We start from the raw sequence: 24,616 nt of genomic DNA, 5'->3' as shown, positions 1-24,616 counted from the left end.
TATTTCCACTCACCACATGCTTCATCCCTTACTCTCCATCTCTACTCGTAGAATTATCATTTAGGACCTCACTTCTTCTTAGCATTAATACAACAGCCTTATAACTAATTTGGCCTGCCTCTGGTCTTCTATGATCTGTTCTCAATACTACCAATAAAATTGACTTATTCAGTATGCACTTATCAATCCAGGTCCCTTGCTAAGTGTTGTGAATGCAAAAATGAATCAAAGCCCTGTTACAGAGGGAGTGACAATACAGGTCTTCCAGCTCTGATCGTGCAACCTGAAAATACTCACTGAAGCTCTACTGTCTGCTGAACTGTGTCCAAACTCCTTATCTGTCTTCCAGGTTTTCCATAATATGAATTTTTTTTTCTACCCTTTCACACAAACCAAGTTTTTCCTATTAAAGCCACCTATATTTTGGACTTCCCTAGCGGTCCAGTGGTTAAGACTGCACTTCCACTGCAGGGGGTGCAGGTTCAACCCCTGGTCAGGGAAGTTCTGCATGCTGCATGGTACCGCAAAAAAAAAAAAAAAAAAAGCCACCCATATTTTGACATCTCCCTGCATTTGCTCGTGTTCTCTTTCCTATCACAATGCCATCTCTGCCACTTCCATCTAATCTAGCTGAAATCCTACCCAAATACCACAGCTCAGTTTTCTCAGATATTCCCAACCAGACAATGGCTTCCCACAGACCAAAGAACCTTAGCACCTTGAAACACATAGGACATATCCCTGTGCCTTGCATTCTCCTGTTGGCAAACAAACTCTGATTTACAAAGCACATTTAAGTTTATCCTTTGGGATGAATACCTTCTCTGATACTCACCGCAAGAAGAGCTAGCTCAGCTGAACAGTCCTTTCTCCCTATACTTCACGCTTCTTGGCATTCCCTTCCCTCCTCTACCCTTCTCCTCCATCTGCTTTTGCTGGTGTATTTCACTTAAGGCCTGGTGCAAATGCTGTCTCCTCCACAAAGTCTTTCCAAATCCCTCCAGGTAGAAGTAACCTCTCCCTCCTCTGAGTTCCCATAACATTTTACCTGTGCATCTCTTCTAGCATTCACCATCTGGTACATCATTGACACTATTTATGTACATCTTCACCAGTAACTTAGCACCTCTCAAGAGCAGACACTCGCCTTGTTCATTTCCTACATGCTTATCAACTGATGACCTCTGTGCTGTGATAATGATAATGGGTGGATAACAGGTAATGGGTGATGGCATTACACGTGTTGGTCCTGGTCAAGAAGCTAACATAATTAAAGAAAGTGAACCAGATAACTCCAGAGGAGGCAGGATGGTAGGACCAGGCCAGACTCTGTTGGAGCCAACAGGAATGTTTTCAACTTATGAAATTATTGTTTCAGAAAAGCAGTAACTAGGAAGAAATCAAAGTTCCTGACATGCCAAGCTGGAACTCTGATGACAGCCCTACAGACAGGTGGCTACAGTCTTGGTTTGGCTGTATGTAGCCATTCACTGAAGACCTCATGCAAGGCTCTGAGAATTGTATGGCTGGAGAAGCAGTCTTCCGTGCGGTTTAGAGCTGCGCTTCTGGATACAGGTTAAACTTTCAGTTCTGCTACTTATAAACATCAACAGCAGGTAGGCCTCAATTTTTCCATGTATAAAGTCAGGATAGGGCTTCCCTGGTGGCGCAGTGGTTGAGAGTCCGCCTGCCGATGCAGGGGACGAGGGTTCGTGCCCCGGTCCGGGAAGATCCCACATGCCACAGAGCTGGCTGGGCCCGTGAGCTCATGGCCGCTGAGCCTGCGCATCCGGAGCCTGTACTCCGCAACGGGAGAGGCCACAACAGTGAGAGGCCCACATATCGCAAAAAAAAAAAAAAAATTAAAAAAAAAAAATAAAGTCAGGATAATACTAGAACTTAGCTCATACAGTGAATGTGAGGATTAAATAAGTGTATGTAAGCAAAGTCCTTAACAGCGTCTGGCATATAAGAAGGGGTTAAGCAACATTAGTTACTATATAAATATGTAAAAACTTTTATTTGACTTTAAGAAATTTACAATCAAGTTGGAGAAGATAATATTTGCCAAAACACTTCACCTGAATTCAATTCGGCAACCATTTCCTGAACTGCAACTTGTTATACAAGATAAAACACTAGGTACTAAAGAGAGTAAAGATAAGAAGCTGAGAATGTATAAGTCTAGGAGACAAGACCAATAAGCGCTCCCAATTAACTATAAGTCAGATCATGTTAAGGAATACCTACTAGATACACTAGAAATGGCTCCCCAGTAAATACCTAGTCCACTGTTTCTCAACTGGGGACATCTGGCAATGTCTGGAGACATCTTGGCTTGTTCAACTGGAGGCGTTGGGGCAGACATCTGCCACTGGCATTTAGTAGAGGACAGAGATGCTGCTGTACATCCTGCAATGCTCAAGCCCATCCTCAACACAAGGAATCATTCTGCCCAATATGTCAATACTGTCAGGTCAAGAATCCCTACTCTCCTCCAACTGTAAATGACTCTGCTCTGGAGTTCCAGGTCCCGTATCTCTACCCACTGCCTGATTCACTTCTGATGAGACAGGCTTCCTGAGGCTTTGGGAGTGTGGCACTCTGCCAGTATTGTGTAATGGTTGTTTCTCTTGCAGCCTTATCATCCCTTTGTTCTAGGTCTACCCTTCCACATATCACCCCATGCCCAACCAGGCCATGATCAGATCTATGGAGCTGCCTAAACTCCCAGTTTTATCATCCCACACTGTGGCATCTCGGCCCCATTCAAGCTCCAGTTTTAACAAGGAGGTCTGCATGAAAATATCAGACTATTTTAATTTTTATAGCCTGCTTTTTGGAGCTGGCAGTAAAACCTTTTAAACCTTTGCCTGAAAAGAATAAAAGGTAAAGTAAAGTACTGTTACCTAACTGTTGCCAATTAAAATAATGAAGCTTCAAATAACTGAATTATCCATTGAATAAACATACTTTAGATTAGACTCTTGTTTCCACGATGATCATTGCTCCTGATGATTTAACAACTTATAACACAGACTAAAAAAATTTTTTTTGATGTTTTGACACTGTCTGCCCTATCACAAAGCATGCTCTGCATCAGTGTCTTCTGAAAGAGTCAACATTTCCTGCTGCTTTAAAACATTCACTATCTGTTAACCTTGTAAATTTACAGATATAAAGCATATATCCTCACCCACCCCAACCACATCTAAAAGCAAACTTAAACCCTAAAGTTGTCCCACCCATTAGGATGGCTACTATCAAAGAAACAGGAAGCAGAAAGTGTTAGGGTAGATGTTAGGCAGGATGTAGAGAAACTGGAACCCTTGTGCACTGTTGGTGGGAATGTAAAATGGTGTAGCCACTATGGGAAACAATATGGTGGTTCCTCAAAAAATTGAAAAGGATTGAAGGCAGGGTCTTAAAGAGAAATTTACACACTATATTCATTGCAGCGTTATTTACAATAGTCAAAAGGTTGAAGCAACCCAAGTATCCATCAACAGATAGATGGAAAAACAAAATGTGGCATATAAATACAATGGAATATTATTCAGCCTTAAAAAAGAAAAATTCTGACACATGCTACAACATGGACAAATGTTGAGGACGTTATGCTAAGTGAAAAAAGCAACTATGTGTCTTTTACCACAATTAAAACATCACAAATATCACTTCTAGGAATCATTAACTCAAAATCCTCTCCATATTTACAGTTTTGTCAATTATACCTCATCTCTTGATTAACTCCCTGCATAATCTCAACCGCAAAACAGTGGATTTAAATACCATCTATGCACTGACGATTGCCAAATCTGGCCCTGACCTCTCCCCTGACTCCTAACTCAACAGCTCTAGCTGACTAACAGTTAACATGTCTGAAATAAAATTCTTGAGAACACCCACCACACCTGTTCCCCCCATGATCACTACATCCCAGAAGCCTGTCAACTAAAAAATTATTCACAACCTAAAAGGTGAGTTATGTTTTATTCAGTGGGAATTTTTAGGACTTCAAGCCCGGGAGGCAGCCTCTCAAGTAACCCTGAAAGCACTGCTCTAAGGAAGTGAGGGGGAGCCAGGACATATAGGAGTTTTGCAACAAAGGGCAGGTAGTCTGAATGTCAAAAGATTATTGTTAACTAAAGAAAACCAGATATCTCAAGTCAAGGAATTCAGCGCTTTTCTATGTATGAGAAGATGTGAGAGTCTAGGCTCACTGAAATCATTCCTTAGATATGTACCTCAGCTACCTGGGACCAGTATCCTGTGTTTTCATATCCTGAGTTTCCTCAGGGCTCAACGTAGGGAGTGGCTGCAGTCTGACAGCTGCTAGATGGCAGGTATTCTTGTCTGTCCCAAGTTCCCTCAGGGCTCACCGGCTCACCTCCAGCTGGTGGCTGCAATCACCAACTGTGAGACTGTGACATCCTTTGTTTACTGATATGGCAGGCCATATTCCCTTTCTCAATCCCATCAGGCCAAAAACCTTAGGTAAGTGGTTTTCAATAGGTCAACTCTGCCCCTCAGGGTGTAAAATGTCTGAAGGCATTTTTCACTATCATTACTTGGAAGGAAAGGAAGGGGGTACATCAAGAGTTATAGAGGCCAAGGATCTCACTAAACACCCTACAATGCACAGGACAGACTTCCATAGCAAAAATTTATCCGGCCCAAAATATCAATGGCGCTGAGGTGGAGAAACCCTGCCTCTGAAGCATAGTTGCCTCCTCTCTGTCAATTAGTATGTGATCAAGCAGCGAATCCTGTTATATTACCTACAAAACAAGCCCAGAATCTGATTACTTCCACTGCTTTCATCCTGGTGCACATCACCATGGTCTCCAACCTAATGAATAACTAAAATAACCTCCTGACTGGTATCTCCCCAGTTAGGAGACAACCATCCAGCCATGTCCTCTACACTCTACAAAAACAGTCAGGTAATCCCTTAAAATTCTAAATCAGTTCAAGTCACTCCTCTGCTGAAAGACCCTTCCACAGAGCAACAGTCCAATCTCTCCCAAGGCCCTACATACGCTTCACATTCCCCCACCCCAACCCATCCCACTGCCCCTCTTCCCACTTTCCCATTTGTTCCTATGCTTTAACCACATTGGCCTCATTCCTCGAACACCCCAAACACTCTCCAGCCTCAGGGTCTTCGCACTTGCTGTTGAGTTGTTGGAGCTACCTTAAGAGCACTTCCACCAGAGATCTGCAGGACTAACTGCTCTTTCTTTTGTTTGGTCTCTGATTAAATGACACCTAATCACTGAGGCTTTCTCTTATACCCTACATTAAAACACACCTACATCCCCCCTACATCCTCCTTTACACTCCTTTGTCCAGAGCACCTATTACCATCTGATAATGTCAACGGCAAGACAGAAACTCTTTTTGCCCATACCTATATTCTCAGCTCCAGGAGAAGAAAATCAATATTTGTTGAATAAATGACTGCTATCTTTCCCAACTATTTCAATGTAAAAAATTACAGAAGTTTTGCTTTGTAAATAAAAAAAAGAAAACATGCTATGCATACTGGTCTACCACCTGTTTTGCTTATAGAGGTACCCAAATTCTACCACTGACAGCTTCAATTTTTAAGCATAAGATATTAAGCAAAATCTGGCTTAACCTACCACAAATGTGTTCATTATATGATGGCTTCTTCTTTCATATGAAATTGATGAGATATCAGATCGCTTCAGGTGTAATTCTTTTTTTTTTTTTTCAATATAAGCTCCATAAACGAGGTAGTGAACTTGGAGACTAGTCATTGGCTATGTCTAGCAGAGCATACAGTCAGAGAAGACAATCAAAATCAAAAACATTTAAAGCATATATATCACCTATGCCATGGATTCCCGAATTTCAGTCACTCATATACTACTTCCACAATTTTGGCCAGATCAATGTCCTCCAGTTTTCCTTATAAACTGACCCCACTTCTTTTACTAAGCTTCCTGAAAAGCAATAATTTCCGTTAAATTCAGAGTTGTCCTTTTTCAATACACATTAAAATAAAACTACTAAAATGTAAGTTGTTCATTCATATAATGCTTAATATCTAACACATTGCTGGTAGCTTCCATTTTACACTCTGGGAAACAGAATACTCTTCATTTATAAAAAAGAAAACACAATCCTGAGAAGCTTAGTGTTTTACTTGATGCCAGCATTTAATTGGAATCGAGACTTTCCCAACATCGTGTTCTGTTTTCACTCAGTAGGGAAAGTACATTTTATTTGCATTGCTTATATAGTATTCTGTTATGTGTAGTGAGTATAAATTATACTGTGGATGAAATATAAAGTGAACAGAATTAAAAGTCTCAGATCTGTAGGGGTATTTTATTTTGCCATGAGACACTTAAACAGAAATATAATAATTACTATGTAGAGCACTGTTCTGCCACCAACTTGGTTAGGAATGGTTATACAAATGAAGAGTACAGCAGTTTCTCAAAAAGCAGTGTTTCTGTTGTTGAAAAGATCTCAGATCCAAAGGTTTCACAGAAGTTTGGAAATATGATTAAAGTAAGGTCTTCATAGGGTGACCACATTTTCCAAATGAAAAAAGGAAATACACTATCTTCAGGACTAGCCTGTGGTTCACCACTACACTAAGTAAAAAGTTAACCAAATTGCTTAAGTTAGATGGTTACAGTAAAGCTCTCTTGTCTAGTATAGTTGGGAGAAAAAGTAATGTTGGTTAAAATCATTCTTCTTAACTGACTCACTGTATTGTTTTTTCTATAAAGCATTGTAATTTCACACATAAAAGTCCTGTACATACTTTGTAGAGTTATTCTTAAGTGTCTTATTCTTTCGTTGCAATTTTGAGATGGTGTACAAAAATATAATTCGCATATATCTATCAACCTGGCTAGACTCTTATTTCTAAATAAATTCTCTGTAGATTATTTAAGATGTTCTACGTGGGAAAAGCACATCAATAGATTATAGAATGAAGGAAAGAAAATTAAGTCTTATACCTTCTATGACTCTGGTTTTATTTTACTCCATAGACTAGGTGTCCTCCAAAACAATATTGAATTTAAGTAGTAGTAGTGTATATCCCTGCCTGACTCCTGATTTTTAAAGTGAATGTTTCTAACGTTTGGATAGTGAATATTATGTCTTGTAAGTCCTGTAAAATTTCAGACACATACACACACAAAAAAAAATTTCAGACACAATTCACTATCATAGGATTCCGCTCAAATGACAATGTTAACTGGAAATGTCTTAAGGACGTTACCATGCTATAATAGATGAGGTGGGTAATTATCTAAATCACAGTTATTTCCTCATTTCTGAAAATAGTAATCATATTTAGAAGAACACATACAACATACTCAGTCCCCTTGGCCTTGGTGATTGGTCAAGGGTCTTTAAATGATATTGATTGGGCCAATCAGAGCCTTTTTAATTTTTTTTTTTAAGTTTATCAATGGAAACTAGACAGGCCTCCTCTAGAAACAATGTCTGTGAGGTATGGAGGCAGAGTTTATGACTCTCCATGTGGAAGAAGCCAACTAAGAGAATGAAGTTGACAAGCAAATGAAAGTCAGAGACAAAAAAGCCCTCTCTTTTGAAAGAGTTGATGATTCTAGCTGTTCCCGAATCCTGCATGCAACACAGCCCTTCCCACAGATGAATGAGACATCCCAGTGTCTTCCCAATGTGCTGTTTGCCTTGCAAACAGGTGTCCTGGTGACACACAAATAACAGACCTCATCCTGAAGTGACACAAAGCATCTTGATAAGAATCCACTAAGAGTCCGACTTTTGTCTTCAAATGATGAGTCCTGATTCTAGGACAAATGGCAAGTTTATGAATTTGCAGTTATTTTTAATTAGTATTATAACTTAAAGTAAAATGTAATAAGCTATTTTACTATGATTTTACAAAACGTTACCATTGGGAGAAACTGGCTAAAGAATACACAGGATTCCTCTGTGTGTATGTGAATTTATAATTATCTCAAAATAAAGAAAAGTTTAATTAAAAAAGCTTTCAGTCTCTTTTATCTTGATGGTAATTAAATGTGCAATTTCTCCTGTAGAGCATGAACAATATGACTGTGGTTTAATCGTAAAGACAAAAACATTTTGCTCACTGAAGAACACCCCAACTTCTTAGTTCTGAATACCTGGTTGGTCTGTCAGCTGATATCTCTGAACCAGAGATAGCTTTGTCACATCATTTAAAATTTCCCATCATGCTTATCTTTTACCGCTGTTTTTCAAGTCTAACTTACGTCTACTTAGGTTTATCTTCTTTGCCCTTTAAAATTAAATGCCCCATCCAGATATTAAAACTTTGGGATATGGTGACAAAATGACTTTAGATATTTACTATTTATGGTATCAAAGTATCTTTGTCTTTCCTAACTATCAAACAACAAATCAAGGGACTTCCCAGGTGGTCCAGTGGTAAAGAATCTGCCTTAAAACGCAGGGGACGCGGGTTCGATCCCTGGTCAGGGAATGCGGGTTCGATCCCTGGTCAGGAAACTAAGATCCCACATACAGCAGGGCAACTAAGCCTGTGCACCACAACTACTGATCTCACGCGCCTCAATTAGAGCCCGCATGCTGCAAACTACAGAGCCCACGCGCCCTGGAGCCTGTGGGCCACAACTAGAGAAGAGAAAACCTGCTTGCCACAACTAGAGAAGAGAAAACCCGCCTGCCACAACTAGAGAGAAGCCTTCGCACCACAAGGAAGAGCCCGCACACCACAGTGAAAGATCCCGTGTGCCTCAACAAAGATCCTGCGTGCTGCAGCTAAGACCCAACACAACCAAAAATAAATAAGTCAAAAAATAATAAATACATCTTAAAAATAAAAACAAATCAAAACATGGTTTATAAATGTAGTAAAGACTAACACATACCCAACGGTATCAATGAAATATGATGACCAACACCACAGAATAAATGTATTTTTGAAAATATGATATGCAATTATAAGACTCCAAAGTAGCTTATACAACTGGGATCAATGGCAAAGGCAGGAAGATGGAAGAAATAGAGATGGGAAGCACAGGTGCTGTGTCCAGTAGCAGACTCTCGCAGCCACAAGCAACAAAAACCTAACATCTGAAGATTCATGCCAAAGTAGCAAAACTGAAAAGGAAATTTTCAATACAGTTTATGTCTTGACGGGAAAGAAAAAGTGAAAGTTCTTTATTCACGTATCCTATTTTAAATTGACTGCTTTTAAAATAGCACTATCTGGTGGAAAAGTTCCCCTAAATCCTTCCATACAGTCAAGGTTAATCTTAAAAATATAAAGGGGTCTTTGAAAATAGGAAAATATAAAGACTGGATGATTACTGCCACATTTCCATTTACAAATCTTTAAATCTAGCAACTTGATATACACCCATGAAATACCAGCTGTGAGAATGGCATCAACCAAAAGAAAAAAAATTATGCCCAAATGTTAATGAAACTGGTATACCTAAATACAAATATATTTCAAAATTAGTGTCATCTCAGTTCCCTCTGCTGACTGCTAGCCAAGACAGCAGAACTGAAACAGGAGGGAAGGGGGCAGGGCACAACCTTTAAAAGAATGACACAGCCGTAGGACAGGACAAAAACTGTTTAGAACCAACTAGGTCCAAGATGGCGGAATATTCAACTTCCAGTGGACCTTGAGCCTCATTATACACTCAGTGTAATACATTAGCATATGCTAAATGACACACCCACCAGCACCATGACAGTTCTGAGGTTAACCATGAAAGGCCAAAAATAGATGGTGGCCCAATCCCTGGAAATCTCCACCTATTCCCCAAAATAACTGGCATAATCCTCCCAATTATTAGCCTATGAAATTACCCAGCCCATGAAAACTAACCATGCCATATTTAGGAGCTCTCTCACCTTCTGAGATGGCCCACACTCTCTGTCTGTGGAGTGTGTTTCTCTAAATAAATCCACTTCTTACCTATTACTTCATCTCTGAATTCCTTCACAATGAAGCAAGAACCTCAAATTCACCGGAACATAACTTAGAATAGCATACAAACCTTAATTTAACTACAGAAGGTACAAGCTGCTTTCCTTCGTCTGTGAGAGCTGGTACAGAACATAACAATCAAGTCTCAAGTTTTCTCTTCTATCCCCTTTCCTATACTCTAGGGTAGAAGCGTGAATGAGCAGGGAAATGGCTCAAAGGCAAGGCAGCCTGTCAGGACAGCTTCACTGTCTGACCACTACACTAAATCTATTCAAAGATCTTTTCAGAATTTTGACAGACATTTCTAGTCATCGTTGTGTCCTAAGACTTTTTCAGTTATAGAATCAAAAGACATAATTCACAAATATGAACACTTTGAGGTATTTTCTGAAACCCTAGCAATTACCCTATTGAAGGTCTTCACACAAAATTAGCAAATTTTACTCAAAGAAAGTTTATTTCTCTTTTAGACTTAACCATAATGAATTAAGTAAACAATCTGAGAAATGGCAAATAGGAAGCTGTGATAACTTTCAAAACCACCTTTTCTTCTTCTGTAAAGGAGTATGCATTATTCTAAATTTTGGACAACCAAGACGGTTTTCAGAACAGGTAATATACACAAGGGAAAAAAAAAAATAGAAAACAGATCAGGCCTCTGTCCTCAAGGAGTTTAAAATTTAAATAAAAAAAGAGAAGACACAGGATGTAACAGAACAATGGGCTGAAGTCCAAAGACCTAAAACTGAGTCCTACTCAATTTGACTCTGTCACTTAGTGGTATGTATCACCTTGAGTAACTCATCTAGATTCTGAACTCAGTTTCAGATTGTTGGAGGATAAAATAAAAATATATATTAAAAGCATTTTGCACACTCTAAAAACTACAAATCAATACTAGGACTATTACCAATAAAAAAATTAAAGACACTATCATTGCAGTCATGATGAATTGTGTGTAACCTGCCACCTCTGAATCCTACCTTTTCTTATTTCACCAAATAACTGAAAATCAGGGAAATCATGGGAAGCCTCTGCAATTCAATAAATGTGAAAAATCAGAACTTTGTACATGTAGAATGTTGAGATTTTTTTTTGTTTCTTTTAAATTTCAGGTGAAATCATTGTATAAAAATGTTGGTATGGGGACTTTCCTGGTGGTCCAGTGGTTAAGACCCCCGCACTACCACTGCAGGGGGCATGGCTTTGATCCCTGGTCAGGGAACTAAGATCCCACATGCTGCACAGCGTGGCCAAAAAAAAAAAAAAAAATTAATTAAAAAGAGAAAAATGTTGGTATGTAGGCCAGCATACCTAAAGTTTGCTTCTAATAAATGTTAACCTAAGACACACCAGAAACATAATCCATACTCATACATGTGGAATGTTGGCATACTGTGCATTATTTATCTGAGATAATAAAAGAAACTGGATTACTTCACAGATAATTGGACTTAAGCATATAACAGTATCAATGCCAGAAACTCAGAGATTAATCAATATCATCTGACAGCATATGTGCAATGCAAAAATCTATGCAAATTTTCCATTAAACAAGGGAAAATCTTTCATTGAATGAAATAAGGACATGTAATTTTCTCAACATTTAAAATATTCTCTAATTTCATGAATTCTTGGTTCAAAGGAGTGGGGAGAGACTTTAGGTTCTCACATGCCAAAATCTGATGAGAGAACTGTCAATGGATTAATGAATTAAGTTTTTGCTGAAATGTATGTATGCCTGTTTAAATATGAAGAAATTTAAAAATCTAATTTCAAAACTTGTAATGCCTGTGATCTTCCCTAATTTTTCTAAGATACTGAAATAATACACCTACAGCACTTCATAGAGCATTTCACATACTATATTAATAATATGTTTGCTACTGTTATGTAATTTTTTGTTTTAAAAGTCTTAGTTTGTAACAGTATGAATTATGTGGAGGCTCTGGAGCCCAACAGCCTGGGATTAAACCCTCGGGTACCACTTATTACTATGTGCCTTTGAGTTTGCTCCTCTAGAAAGCCCAGAGATAAACCCACGAACATATGGTCACCTTATCTTTGATAAAGGAGGCAGGAATGTACAGTGGAGAAAGGACAGCCTCTTCAATAAGTGGTGCTGGGAAAACTGGACAGATATATGTAAAAGTATGAGATTAGATCACTCCCTAACACCATACACAAAAATAAGCTCAAAATGGATTAAAGACCTAAATGTAAGGCCAGAAACTATCAAACTCTTAGAGGAAAACATAGGCAGAACACTCTATGACATAAATCACAGCAAGATCCTTTTTGACCCACCTCCTAGAGAAATGGAAATAAAAACAAAAATAAACAAATGGGACCTAATGAAACTTCAAAGCTTTTGCACAGCAAAGGAAACCATAAACAAGACCAAAAGACAACCCTCAGAATGGGAGAAAATATTTGCAAATGAAGCAACTGACAAAGGATTAATCTCCAAAATTTACAAGCAGCTCATGCAGCTCAATAACAAAAAAACAAATAACCCAATCCAAAAATGGGCAGAAGACCTAAATAGACATTTCTCCAAAGAAGATATACAGACTGCCAACAAACACATGAAAGAATGCTCAACATCATTAATCATTAGAGAAATGCAAATCAAAACTACAATAAGATATCATCTCACACCAGTCAGAATGGCCATCATCAAAAAATCTAGAAACCATAAATGCTGGAGAGGGTGTGGAGAAAAGGGAACCCTCTTGCACTGTTGGTGGGAATGTAAATTGATACAGCCACTGTGGAGAACAGTATGGAGGTTCTTTAAAAAACTACACATAGAACTACCATATGACCCAGCAATCCCACTACTGGGCATATACCCTGAGAAAACCATAATTCAGAAAGAGTCATGTACCAAAATGTTCATTGCAGCTCTATTTACAATAGCCCAGAGATGGAAACAACCTAAGTGTCCATCATCGGATGAATGGATAAAGAAGATGTGGCACATATATACAATGGAATATTACTCAGCCATAAAAAGAAACGAAATTGAGCTATTTGTACTGAGGTGGATAGACCTAGAGTCTGTCATACAGAGTGAAGTAAGTCAGAAAGAGAAAGACAAATACCGTATGCTAACACATATATATGGAATTTAAGGAAAAAAAATGTCATGAAGAACCTAGGGGTAAGACAGGAATAAAGACACAGACCTACTGGAGAACGGACTTGAGGATATGGGGAGAGGGAAAGGTGAGCTGTGACAAAGCGAGAGAGAGGCATGGACATATATACACTACCAAACGTAAGGTAGATAGCTAATGGGAAGCAGATGCATAGCACAGGGAGATCAGCTCGGTGCTTTGTGACCGCCTGGAGGGGTGGGATAGGGAGGGTGGGAGGGAGGGAGACGCAAGAGGGAAGAGATGTGGGAACATATGTATATGTATAACTGATTCACTTTGTTATAAAGCAGAAACTAACACACCATTGTAAAGCAGTAGAAAATAAAATAAAATAAAATGGATCTATTAATAGCATACACCTGAGAGGGTTGCTGTGCAGATTAAATTAGGTAAAAATACAAGCAATTGTAGCAGTGCCTGGTACCTTGAAAATGCTCAGGGTCACTTATTATTTTGTATAGCAGTGCTTCACAATAGAAATATAATGCAAACCACATAATCACTAACACATCTAAGGTGCTAAATAGCCACAGATGACTAGTGTCTAATGTAACAGACATCACAGATATGTTTTTTAAATCTCTTAAGACTCATAGAAGAGACTGAAATCTTATATCAATAATCAAGTAATTTACGTTTGACACATGTTTTCTTTTTTTAATACAGATCTAAAACTATTTTGATTTTATCCCTCATTAACCCTTATATAGTACTGATTATGCTTTTAAAAAAAGTATAATAACAACAAAAAAGTATAACAAAGGAAAGCAGAGGTTTCAAAACTCTTACAAAGGAAGTAATTATTAAGGTTACACATTTCGCCTCCTAGTACCTTATCTTTCTGTTGTTGTTGTTATTCCAAAGTAATGCCCAGACACCTAGCGTATTTCAGGAGAGTACTTTCATTGCCCAAGGATAAAAAAGACAAACATGGACACTGAATAGAAAGAATATATATCCTGGGAAACCTGAAGTGAAATTTGTAACTTTACACAGGTCAAATGTGAATGTTAAATATTATGGGTAATAACAGTAAAAATAAGAGGTTTCTAGTATTAATCAAAATGAAAACTATAAAAACAAGTTCATCTACATAAATTCTTCACGATAAACATAAGCTAAAATATTCTGAAATTCTGGCTTCCTTAATTAGAGACAAAGATTTTTAAAAATCTACATTTCTACGCACACATACCCACACCCAAAACAAACAACACACATGCACACCAAAACTTTTTTTTGTCAAGGTCAGGGACTCTGAGTACCCAGAAAGTGAGGGCCCAGGGGCTGGGGTGGACGAGCAGCATAGGGTAAACAGATAATTTAGAGCCTCTATCCTGAAGAAGGCTACAGCCTCTGGTCCACATCCTGTAAGTTTCTATTTATTATTGCCCTACATCTCTGCGATAGCCAAGTGAATAAATGGGACTTCCAGCAAGCTGTCCAAACAGCTCTCCCCTGGTTCTCTTACTGATCCAAATCTCCTTTGTTGATTCTACCTCATCTGACCAAACTCTGGACTCCGCACCTCAGGGCTTGACCCTCCCACCTTTTCTGTCTGCACACTCACAGACTGGGTGGGTGATCTCATACATTCCCACAGCTTTAAATGCTCTCAACATGTTGACAATGTCTAAATTTATATCTCTAGTTCCATCTGCTCCCCTGAACTCCAGACTCATACATATACTCAGATGCTCCCTCAACAAGTCTCCTTGGATATCCAGTAAACACCTAAATAGACTCAAATTTTAACTATTTCTCCTTCATCTCCTTCTTCATCCCAATAAAGGGCAACATATTCTACCAGGTCCATTATTTTTCTTTTTAGCACTTACCTCCCTCAGACATACTTTGTTTAAATGTCTGTTTCTCCCCAGTAGAATGCAAGCTGCATGAGAGCAGTTATTTCTGTCAAAGAAATACCAAAGGGGACTCATTTAAACTGTATGGAAAGTGCAAGCCCCCAGGAGATATAGAAGGTGAAGTCTGAAGGACAAAACGGAACCAATCATGAGAAGATATAGATCAGGATGTTCAAGGCAGAAGAAATGACAAATGCAAAGGTCTAAATCCAAAAGAAGCCTGTAGAGACACATTGAGAGAAAGAAAGCCCAGGGAGATGGAGAATAGGGAACTAGAGGTAGAGGAATGAGAAGGGAGGAATGAGGGGTGAAGTACAGTTCCAGGGCTTCAGGGAGAGGGGGATGTCAGGTCCAAAGGCCTGGAGGCAAAAGGGAGGCAAATTCAGTATTTCAATAGAAATAACAAAGGAGAAGCTACCAAGATCTCTTCCAGAAGGCCTCAACTGACCATTTCATGCTTCTCCAGAGGGTTCTCTTGATATGTTAATATTTGTTCAAATTAATTTTGAACAGCAAAATTTTGAACAGCTAAATGGTAGCATTTGCACAGCCCAGTCAGCTATGATCTGAAGTAAAATAGAGCAGTTCCTGTGGAGAAACGGAAACTGAAGAGACCTTACCACCAAGTTTATATGGCTTAGAAGCCCCTGTCTACATTGGGCACCGTCTCAGAATCTTTCCACCTAGACACCCAATTTATGACATTTCTAATCAAAAGCATGGACATGCTGCATTCCATGGGGAAAAACCCTAACATTTCCAATAACGATGCACTTTTTTAAAAAAGCCTCTATCACTAATCAATACCATATCCCGACTGCAAGTAATAAGCATTTTACTAAGGCCATTACAAAGGGCTATTAAATTATTTCTTCTATTTGTCTTGTTAAAAGGCTGTTCTCTATTAGCCCCTTGATGGCAAGTGTCAATTGACATCTTGGAAAATGTCAAATCATGGAAGATGGATTTTTGAGTGAGAAGTATGACAGGATAAACTATACCCTCATAAGTGTCTGAAATAGATATTTTCAAACTTACTCTGGGTCACTTTTTTGTTGCATTAAAACTATGCATTTTCAGTTGGCTTTAGCAGAGTTTGTTTTCAAAAACTCAATACTTAAAGTTAGTAAAGAGCAAAGTGGAAGTTCCATTTCTAAAAATCAATGTTTCTTTAGGCTCTTTCTCTGCAAATAGACTTTAGGTTACCCAGATGATGTACTCAGTATGGTAAATCATTGGAAGCAAGAGAATTTGTTTAAACTGTTGTGTCCTTTTTCATCTTCCTGAGATTTTATTTTTGTTTAGTCACTGTTCTGACATGCTTAGGTTTTGGTTAAATTCAATTAATATACAATGTCATGATTTATCACTAAAAACAGCATGATTAATTGACTTTATAATCAGTTATAGAACTCTTTTACACTTTCCTAGTACACTTAAAATATTCTACTTCCTAAATGAAGCACTACTTTTTAAAATACAAATTCTTTGCACAAAATCCATTACCAGCTGTACCTTCAGTTATAGTAACACCAAATGACTGGAAGTGTTGATTAAACACTCCAATATTTAGATTTGTGTGTTTAAATGATTACTTTTATATAATCTTTGTGGGAATGCAATCCATTAGTCTTTCATCTATAGAGATTTTTCTTCATTATTTTGCATTTTTTATCTCAGACCTTCTCTGAAACAACAGGTAAGGCAATCAAAACCCACAGTATGACTTCACTCATGAATGTAGAATTCCCTCCTTGCTCCAACATGAGAAATATGGCTAAGGGCAGAAATGAATATCCTTGAGACACTATGAGCTGGTGGGCCAATCTCCATCTCCATTGCTTATGAAACACTCTACCACATTCCTCAGCCACTTCTTGGTTTTGGGGCTTTATCCTGTTATCATATTGGATGATCTCAACATCCTGCTCATAAAACATCCAAACTTCAGAGCTCAGCTTTCCCAATTTCTAAGGTCTTTCTCCCTGCTCAGCCACACCTTAACTTTATCACTATCTAAACGAGCTCCATTGTCAAGTTCACTATGTTTCAACTGCCACTCCTGATCACAATGTCCTTTTCCTCTCTTAGAATCTTCTGTGTTCCTAGTTAACCTTCATTATAGGTAAGCAGTCATGCTTGCCCTCTCTGCTTCCTAAGGCTATCAGTATCCTCCTACCTCAGTCATCGCTGTACTCAATCAGGACCCATTTTCATATCATACAAATCCATGCCCCTGTAATCCAACACCACGTCTTCTGTGCCAACCACCTACCTGAATCTGACCTCCCAACTGTTCTTACCACTCACAATCCAGGGCTCTGGGTATTGTTAGAAAAATCCATGAAAACATGCTTATCAATCTTTCCTGGACATATTCATGATGTTTAACTTCAATGGCTCTTTATCCCTGACCAGGAGTCCCTTTTCTCTTGTAGAACCTGCTCCTGGCTGTTCTAAACTGTTTCTACAATCTCCTCTCACAGCAGATGACCACTCCTTCCTAACACTGTTGTCCATCTGTCCAACCAACCAATTTACTGTCCAAAGCTCTATGTTTTAACCAATCCTCTCTTTTGTCCCAGCACAGAAGAAGAGCTTTTCCCTTGGTGTCTCCAGGCCTCCTCAGTGCTAGAAGAACATTCTCTTGGCTCTTTTCCTCCTGCAAACTACAACACACTTTCCCATACTCTTATACATTTTCTATAATTATAGCCCATGCTAGATGACTCAATTGCTCTCCTGAACTATTTGCATAGGACTTGAATCACTCAACCCAGAACCCTAACTAACACGGGAGTTAGGGGCACAGTGGAAAATCCACATGTAACTGATAGTCAGCCTTCCATATCCACGGATTCAGCCAACAGTAAATTGTCTAGCACTGTAGTATTTACTACCGAAAAAAATCTGCGTATACCTAGACCCATGCAGTTCCATCCCATGTTGTCCAAGGGTCAACTGTATTCTCCTGGCTCCCATGCCATTTCCAACTCTTTATTTTCACTTCTTTCTAACCACTCTTTCCCACTTCCATCATCAGCTCGTCTTCTGGGCCATAAGTGCACATACCACCCACATCTCCCCATGGAACCTGAACTTCTATTGTATAGAAGTTTATGAAGGCTTAGGTATAAAGCACTTAAAAGTGTCAAGTCACCCCCACAGAAAAGCTTTTTCTGACCACCCCAGAGAGGGTCAGTCTCCCACAGTGGCTCATCTCCAACTAGAACAGATCACATTGCATGGCTATCTCTCTGATACTGGGACCAGACCTATGGTAGGCTGATGTTTCCTAAGAAAACATGGTCACCCCTCTCCACAACATTTCTTCCTTACCTAATATGTCTCCCACATGGCCACCAAATTAATCTCTCCTAAATCCCATATTGATCCTCTCATTCTTCTATCAAAAACTTCTAGCAATTTTCCCACAGCTTATAACAAAGACCAAAACTTCTTAGCCTGGCTCTTAAACGCCACATACGCCCAAAACTACCAATCAATCTTCTACTGATAACTTCTAAGAACCCTCTGCCTTATTCTACAAATATACACAGTACTTTCTCCCACCTGTGGCCTCCGCTCAAGCTCACTTATATAACTGCCATGTCTTAGTTGTGTGATTCTCCCTCAGCTCAGGCAATGTTCCCCAGGAGTCAGGGCCTTCTTAAGGGCACCCTCCTCAAATTCCTCTTCCTCACCTATTGAGCAAAATGACACCAAACTGCTGAGTTCCTAGCCCATTCAGTCCACAAGCCGAGCACTTTATTTATGTGTATATATAACTCCCCAACAGGATGGTGAAGCCAGTGATATCAAAGATGATGTTTTAAATGTCTGTAACCCTCACTTTAACTGACAACCAACATCTTTACCACCATCAGCATTTATTTATAATGTGCCAGGTGCTGCTACAAATGCTTTACAACGATCTTGTGGGATATATACTACTATTTTTTCCATATGCAAATGGGCAGCCTGGGTCATAGACAGGGTCCTACACAGAACTTTGAACACAATGGGTACAAAATTATATCTGTGAGTGGATAAATGTATTACTAATAACCATGCTCTGATACTGCCACATAAGTTAATGTGTCAACGTAGAATGCTTTCCCATTCTTCCCAGCCCAGCAAAATCCTCTGAGCCTTCAAGACCCAATTCAAATGTTACCTTTTCAAGAAAGTCCCCTGCTAACACCCTGGCAAATTTAGTTGCTCCTTCCAAAATCTGTCTTTAATACTTGTAATGTGTCTTCATTATAACACTAAGGTTATTTATAAGACTGCTCAGTTAGAATGAGTTTCTTCATGGCAGTTTGTTCAATACTTTTCTCAGAACAACTAAATGGAAAGTAAAATGAATGTAATTTATATCTGCTGACCAAATGAAACAAAAAGAAATGGCATATCTTATTAGCAATATTTGATCATCATACTCACAAATCTTTTCTGTAACATTCAGTACATGTATCAAGTTATAAAATCTGGTATGACTAAATCTAATTCAGAAGGTCTATTTTTTCTTTTAACGTGTCCAAACAAAGCATTATTCTTAAGAAATGGAGAAGAGACTTACCAGTCTTCTCCTTTCTTCTTCTACTGCGATGAGCAGTCTTGCAAATTCTTTTAGTGACTGAGCTATTTAGAAGATAAGTTAAAAAAAAAAAAAGCATTAACCTCTTTACATTGCTGATATCCAATTGCACAAGAATAAACATTACAATAAAGATACTTATGAATTTGTATATATTCTGTGGTGTTATGTTTTTATAAGCAGGAAACAGTATATACAATAGGATTTCAATGACTAACAGTTATATATAAGAGATGTCTGTGTGCTACAAATTGAAGTTTAGCACATATCAAGTATAATATTTTTTCTTCAAAGGCACTAAGGGAATATAGTTTATATATTTAATAAACAAAATTTACACAGTAATAAACAAAAGTATAGTACTGGAATCACTTCTAAACAGAATCCTACAAATAATAAATTCATTAAATCTATAAGGAGCAATAAATCCAGTACTAAGATGTACTCAGTAGCAGCCAGTAATGCAAAGTCTCCCACTGACTTCTTTCTTGAAGCTCAACACATATATACTTAAAAACAGATTCTGTATTCTGTATTACTGTATCACTCTCCTATCCAAGGTACTTTAGACCTTTGCTAGTCAGAATGGTCAGAGGACCACCAGCATCAGCATTTTGGGAGCTTGTTAGAAATACAGATGCTCAGGCCCTGGCCCAGAATCTGCATTTTAACAGGATCCCCAGTTGATCCCTTTGCACATTAAAGTTGAGAAGCACTGCCTTAGAAAACTATCTGAAGCTATATTGTTGAGGCTTGGGAAGTGTTCAGGAACTTTGGGAGGACAAACGAAAAAAATAAGTAAACAGGGAGTTACAATAGCATATTCTTCAAAAATGCACAGTGCCACACAGTAAACTGTGAAAGATTAATTTGTCGACATCAATTTCTGTAACTTATACTTAATGTGAATTATTAACTAAAGTTGGAATGTTTAGATTACAAAACTAACAAAAGAAATAAGGTAAATGCAAATTTTATTTTGATTTAAGCCTTGAACCTTCCCTTCTATGTCCTTATTCTTTAGGCTCCCACCTCTTCCTTCATCCATACTAATATTGAAAACATCCTGTGAGACCAGAAGTCTAGTAAGTCTGGCATAAAGTCTACAATAAAGGGAGGTGAGTGAGAACAACACATCAAGAGTCTTACCAACAAAACTCATTAAGAAAGAGAAAGAATATTTTCCATTTAAGAATTTTAAATTACAATCTTGGATTTTTCTTCTCTCTTTTCAAAACCACTAGGCTTACACTAACTAAGCTGGTTTGAAACTCTATTCCTATGATTACTTCACACTGTATTTTATTCAGTTACCAAAACAGAAATCAAAGGATTACCTGGGAGACTCACATTAATCTCATAAACACAGTAATGGCCTTAAAGTAAGTGGAACTTTTCTAAAGTGTTTAAAATGTGATTTTAATTTCTGCAGAAATAACTAACATTGCTACATTACAACCCAGTTTTGACAACAATAAGTTGAAGAGAAAAGCATTTTACAAATAGATAGAAGATTTTAACTGGAGTGTGCAATAGCATATTATATGTTTGTACTTTCGGTAAAGAAATATCCAGTCATCATTCTGGCAGCTATCTACTGCCATTGAAGATCTGTTGATGAGACTGGAAGAAGTCAACAAAACTTTGAATGATGGAAGGTAATGTTAACATGCCTGCAGAGAAAGAAGGCAGAAAGTATGTCATTCTGGGCTACAGAAGGAGAGGCAACAGGTACTCCTGAGGTGAGAAAATAAGAGGAGATGTAAATAGAAAGAGTACACTAGTTGAAAGTCTGTATAAGAAGCACTTTAACCCCAGATTTTTAACTTAACACCGCCTAACCTTTTTAATAAATATCAAAACAAAAACAAAAAACCTTACTCTCATATGCTTCCTTTTATCAGAAGCTATTGGTTAACACACTCTCACAAAACTTGGGAACAAAACATGAAAACATGAATTCTAGCAAAGCAAAGAAGCAAATGGAATTCTCAGGACAACACAGAGCTGTTCTAGGACAACAGTTGCGCCAAAGGTCCAGAGAGGCTCTTGTCTACACTGGAGCAATAGGTTAGAAGCTCCAGGAAATGTCTACAGAGAAAGAAAAATAGAACTGATCAATATCCTGATGTGTCTAAATGTAATGAGAGGAAATTTACACTCTTTTTTTTTTTTTTTTAAAGAAAACTCAAAGGCAATTATAGCTAGTGAGCAAAAATATTCAGGGGGAAAAAAAATTCCAGAAGTTCCAAAAAGCAAAACTTGAATTTGCTGCGTGCCACAAATATTTACGTGGTATTTACATTGTATTAGGCATTGTAAGTAATCTAGAGATGACTGAAAGTAATATGGGAGGATATGCATAAGTTATATAGGTTATATGCAAATACTACAGGATTTTATATTAAGGACTTGAGCATTTGTGGATTCTGAAAGCTGCAAATACCAAGGGACAAGTGAATTAACTCCTGGGAAAACAAAGTTATACAAATAACACAATCAAAATAATTGAAATAACTGAGTTGTGAGTAATATGTACAAAATCACTGATATAAAGATTAAAAATTAAATTCATTTTGCCAAAATGAAGTTTTAACTCTATTGAGAGAAAGGGAAAGGAGCATGTTAGATAGTATGAACTCAAGACATAGTGTGACAACACTATGAAGTGAAAGGATGGTACATAAAACTAAAAAACCAAAAAAACAAAACAACAACAACAAGAAAAACTCAAGAAGTAGCAAGGTAATCATGGTCTTGAAAGAAACTGCGGAATGGCTAAAAGTTCAAAGTGGTCTTGAGACAGGAAAGAAGGGAGCAGGGCACAACCTTTAAAAGGATGACACAGCCATTAGGAAGAACAGGATAGGACAAAAACTGGTTAGAACCCATTAGGCCCAAGATGGCAGAAGACTGGACTTCCAGTAGACCTTGAGCCTCATTATACACTCACTGTAATACTTAGCATATGCTAAATGGCACACCCACAGGTGCCATAACCGTAAAGACCAAAAAATGGGCGGTGGCACAATTCCTGGAAATCTCCGCCCCCTCCCCAAAATAGTTAGAATAATCCTCCCCCTCCTTAGCCTATGAAATTACCCAGCCCATAAAAACTAGCCACCCCGTATTTCGGGGCTGCTCTCACTTTCTTAGACAGACCACATTCTGTCTATGGAATGTCTATCTCTCTAAATAAACTTGCTTTCACTTTACTACGGCTCACTCTTGAATGCTTTCCTGCGCAAAGCCAAGAACCCTCACTTGGCGGTGCATCCCAGGGACTCGCCTAAGACCTGGGACATGACCATCCTCTGATACCCCATTCTCCTGTAACAGTCTTTCTGAGGAATTAAGTGGCAGGGACTGGTAGAAAAGGAGATTGCTTGTTTTTGTAAAGCCTAAAAAATAATCTATAACTTTTTAAACAGATCATGAAAAACACTTTATTTTCCTATTAGCCTACACCCTAGGAGGGCACAGACCACATATTATTAATTTTCTCAAAGGGTAAATAAATATCTAGCACAGAGAAGCCTGTCAGCAGGTATTTTTGAAATAAATGAGATTATAACTTGATTTTAGACTGACATGGGTATACTAGAACCTTCCAGTTGATCAACTCAGAAAATGTTCACTGGCCTACGTAGCAGCACTCTAGTGGTCCCAGGGAGTATTTTATGATGATGACTTCAGAAGTCCAAAGGTTTCCCCAAGGTAACTGCTATTCCAATATTGTGGTGTTGCCTTAAATCAGATTTTGGTTACAAGGAAGGAAACTCAAAGTTCTCATTTTGCTGCTGTACCTCTTTGTCCAAAACTTAATGGCCATTTTCTGCTTTACTTGAATTCTGGTCTGTTTCCCTTATAAATACTAATTATAGACTCAGTATGACAATAGTAGATTATAATGAGGAAGTCTGGGGAGAAATTTTAACATTTGCAAAAGCAACTGCTTGTCTGGTTCCTCACAAAGAAAACGACTCTCCTTCCAGCAGTTTTCTGGGTCTGCCCCAATTTGACAGTAACTTTTGTTCCCTGTTTTTCTTTGGTTGATTTTTCAGGGAAATGACTTCAAATAAACTAAGACTGTTCTCTCTAAATATTATAGTCCTAGTTCTATAAAAGCATACTATGTTTCTTGGTCCAAATGAAGCTTTCAGATTCATCATTTGTTCTATAAGAAACAGTCAGGAACACTAAATAATTTATTTCATGAATTAGGGACAGTGGCCTACTAACTTTTTAAACCCATACCTAATGTTTTTCCCTAAATATTTTTCTTTATAATGATGTCAAAGTATCACATTAATAGTTTACTAAGCACAACATAACAAGGAAAGAAAACAGAAATTAACAATCCTATAACGCAAGTATAAAATAATTCAAGGTATTATCACATAAATTGGGTTTTAGGAGAAAGGGCAGATGGGTAGCCAGTCATTTCCCTGCCTGCCCCACCCTCAAAGTCTAACAGGTACCTCCAACACAAACCAGGCAGATCCAAGCTGCCTAGTTAGTGTTCCCCAGCAGTACTCTAGAGATTAGAAGCCAGTATTAGAATCTCTGGTGCATGAGACCCACAAATGCCTAAAGAGGCCATGAAAACTAGAGGGAGTCTATTCTCCACCAGACCTTGGGCACAAAACATATACAAAATGACTCTCTCAGCACTCATCACAGGGCCTTATACAAAATGGCTAAGGATTTTGTGACTGCTTGAGCCACTTTTTCTAAGACTTTGCTTAAGCAAAATCTGAAAACATTTTTTATTACATGCAAATTTCTGATACCCGAATATTTTCTCTTATAATCAATTATTTGTGATGCTCCATATTTTATTTATTGATTTTCACATAAATAAAAACCACTGCATTATCTGATTTGGGGGATCCAGGCTAACACTAAATATAACAGCTGGTCCTGCAATGATAGATCTTGACGATACCTAGGTGGTATTACAGGAGTTTGATTTAGTGAGAGTAATATTCCAAAAACAATA

General features: G+C 38.2%; 1 protein-coding gene across 2 annotated transcripts in view; it reads right to left on the bottom strand.

Annotated features, from left to right (window-relative positions):
* ARHGAP42 (Rho GTPase activating protein 42) overlaps positions 1-24,616 on the bottom strand; it is a 285,948-nt gene that overhangs the window by 170,704 nt on the left and 90,628 nt on the right. For both annotated transcript variants that reach the window (XM_022562065.2, XM_089915446.1), the window contains exon 3: positions 19,597-19,658. In XM_022562065.2, coding sequence (XP_022417773.2) covers positions 19,597-19,658 — 62 coding nt within the window. The remainder of the gene's footprint in view (positions 1-19,596; positions 19,659-24,616) is intronic.

The sequence above is a fragment of the Delphinapterus leucas genome, chromosome 7 (genome assembly GCF_059928025.1).
Source record: "Delphinapterus leucas isolate spDelLeu-1000000601 "Yukka" chromosome 7, BTC_Dleu_Yukka2, whole genome shotgun sequence".
Taxonomy (NCBI): Eukaryota; Metazoa; Chordata; class Mammalia; order Artiodactyla; family Monodontidae; genus Delphinapterus; species Delphinapterus leucas.
Note: the sequence above shows the minus strand (reverse complement) of the source record. Positions and strands in the feature narration are given on the sequence as shown.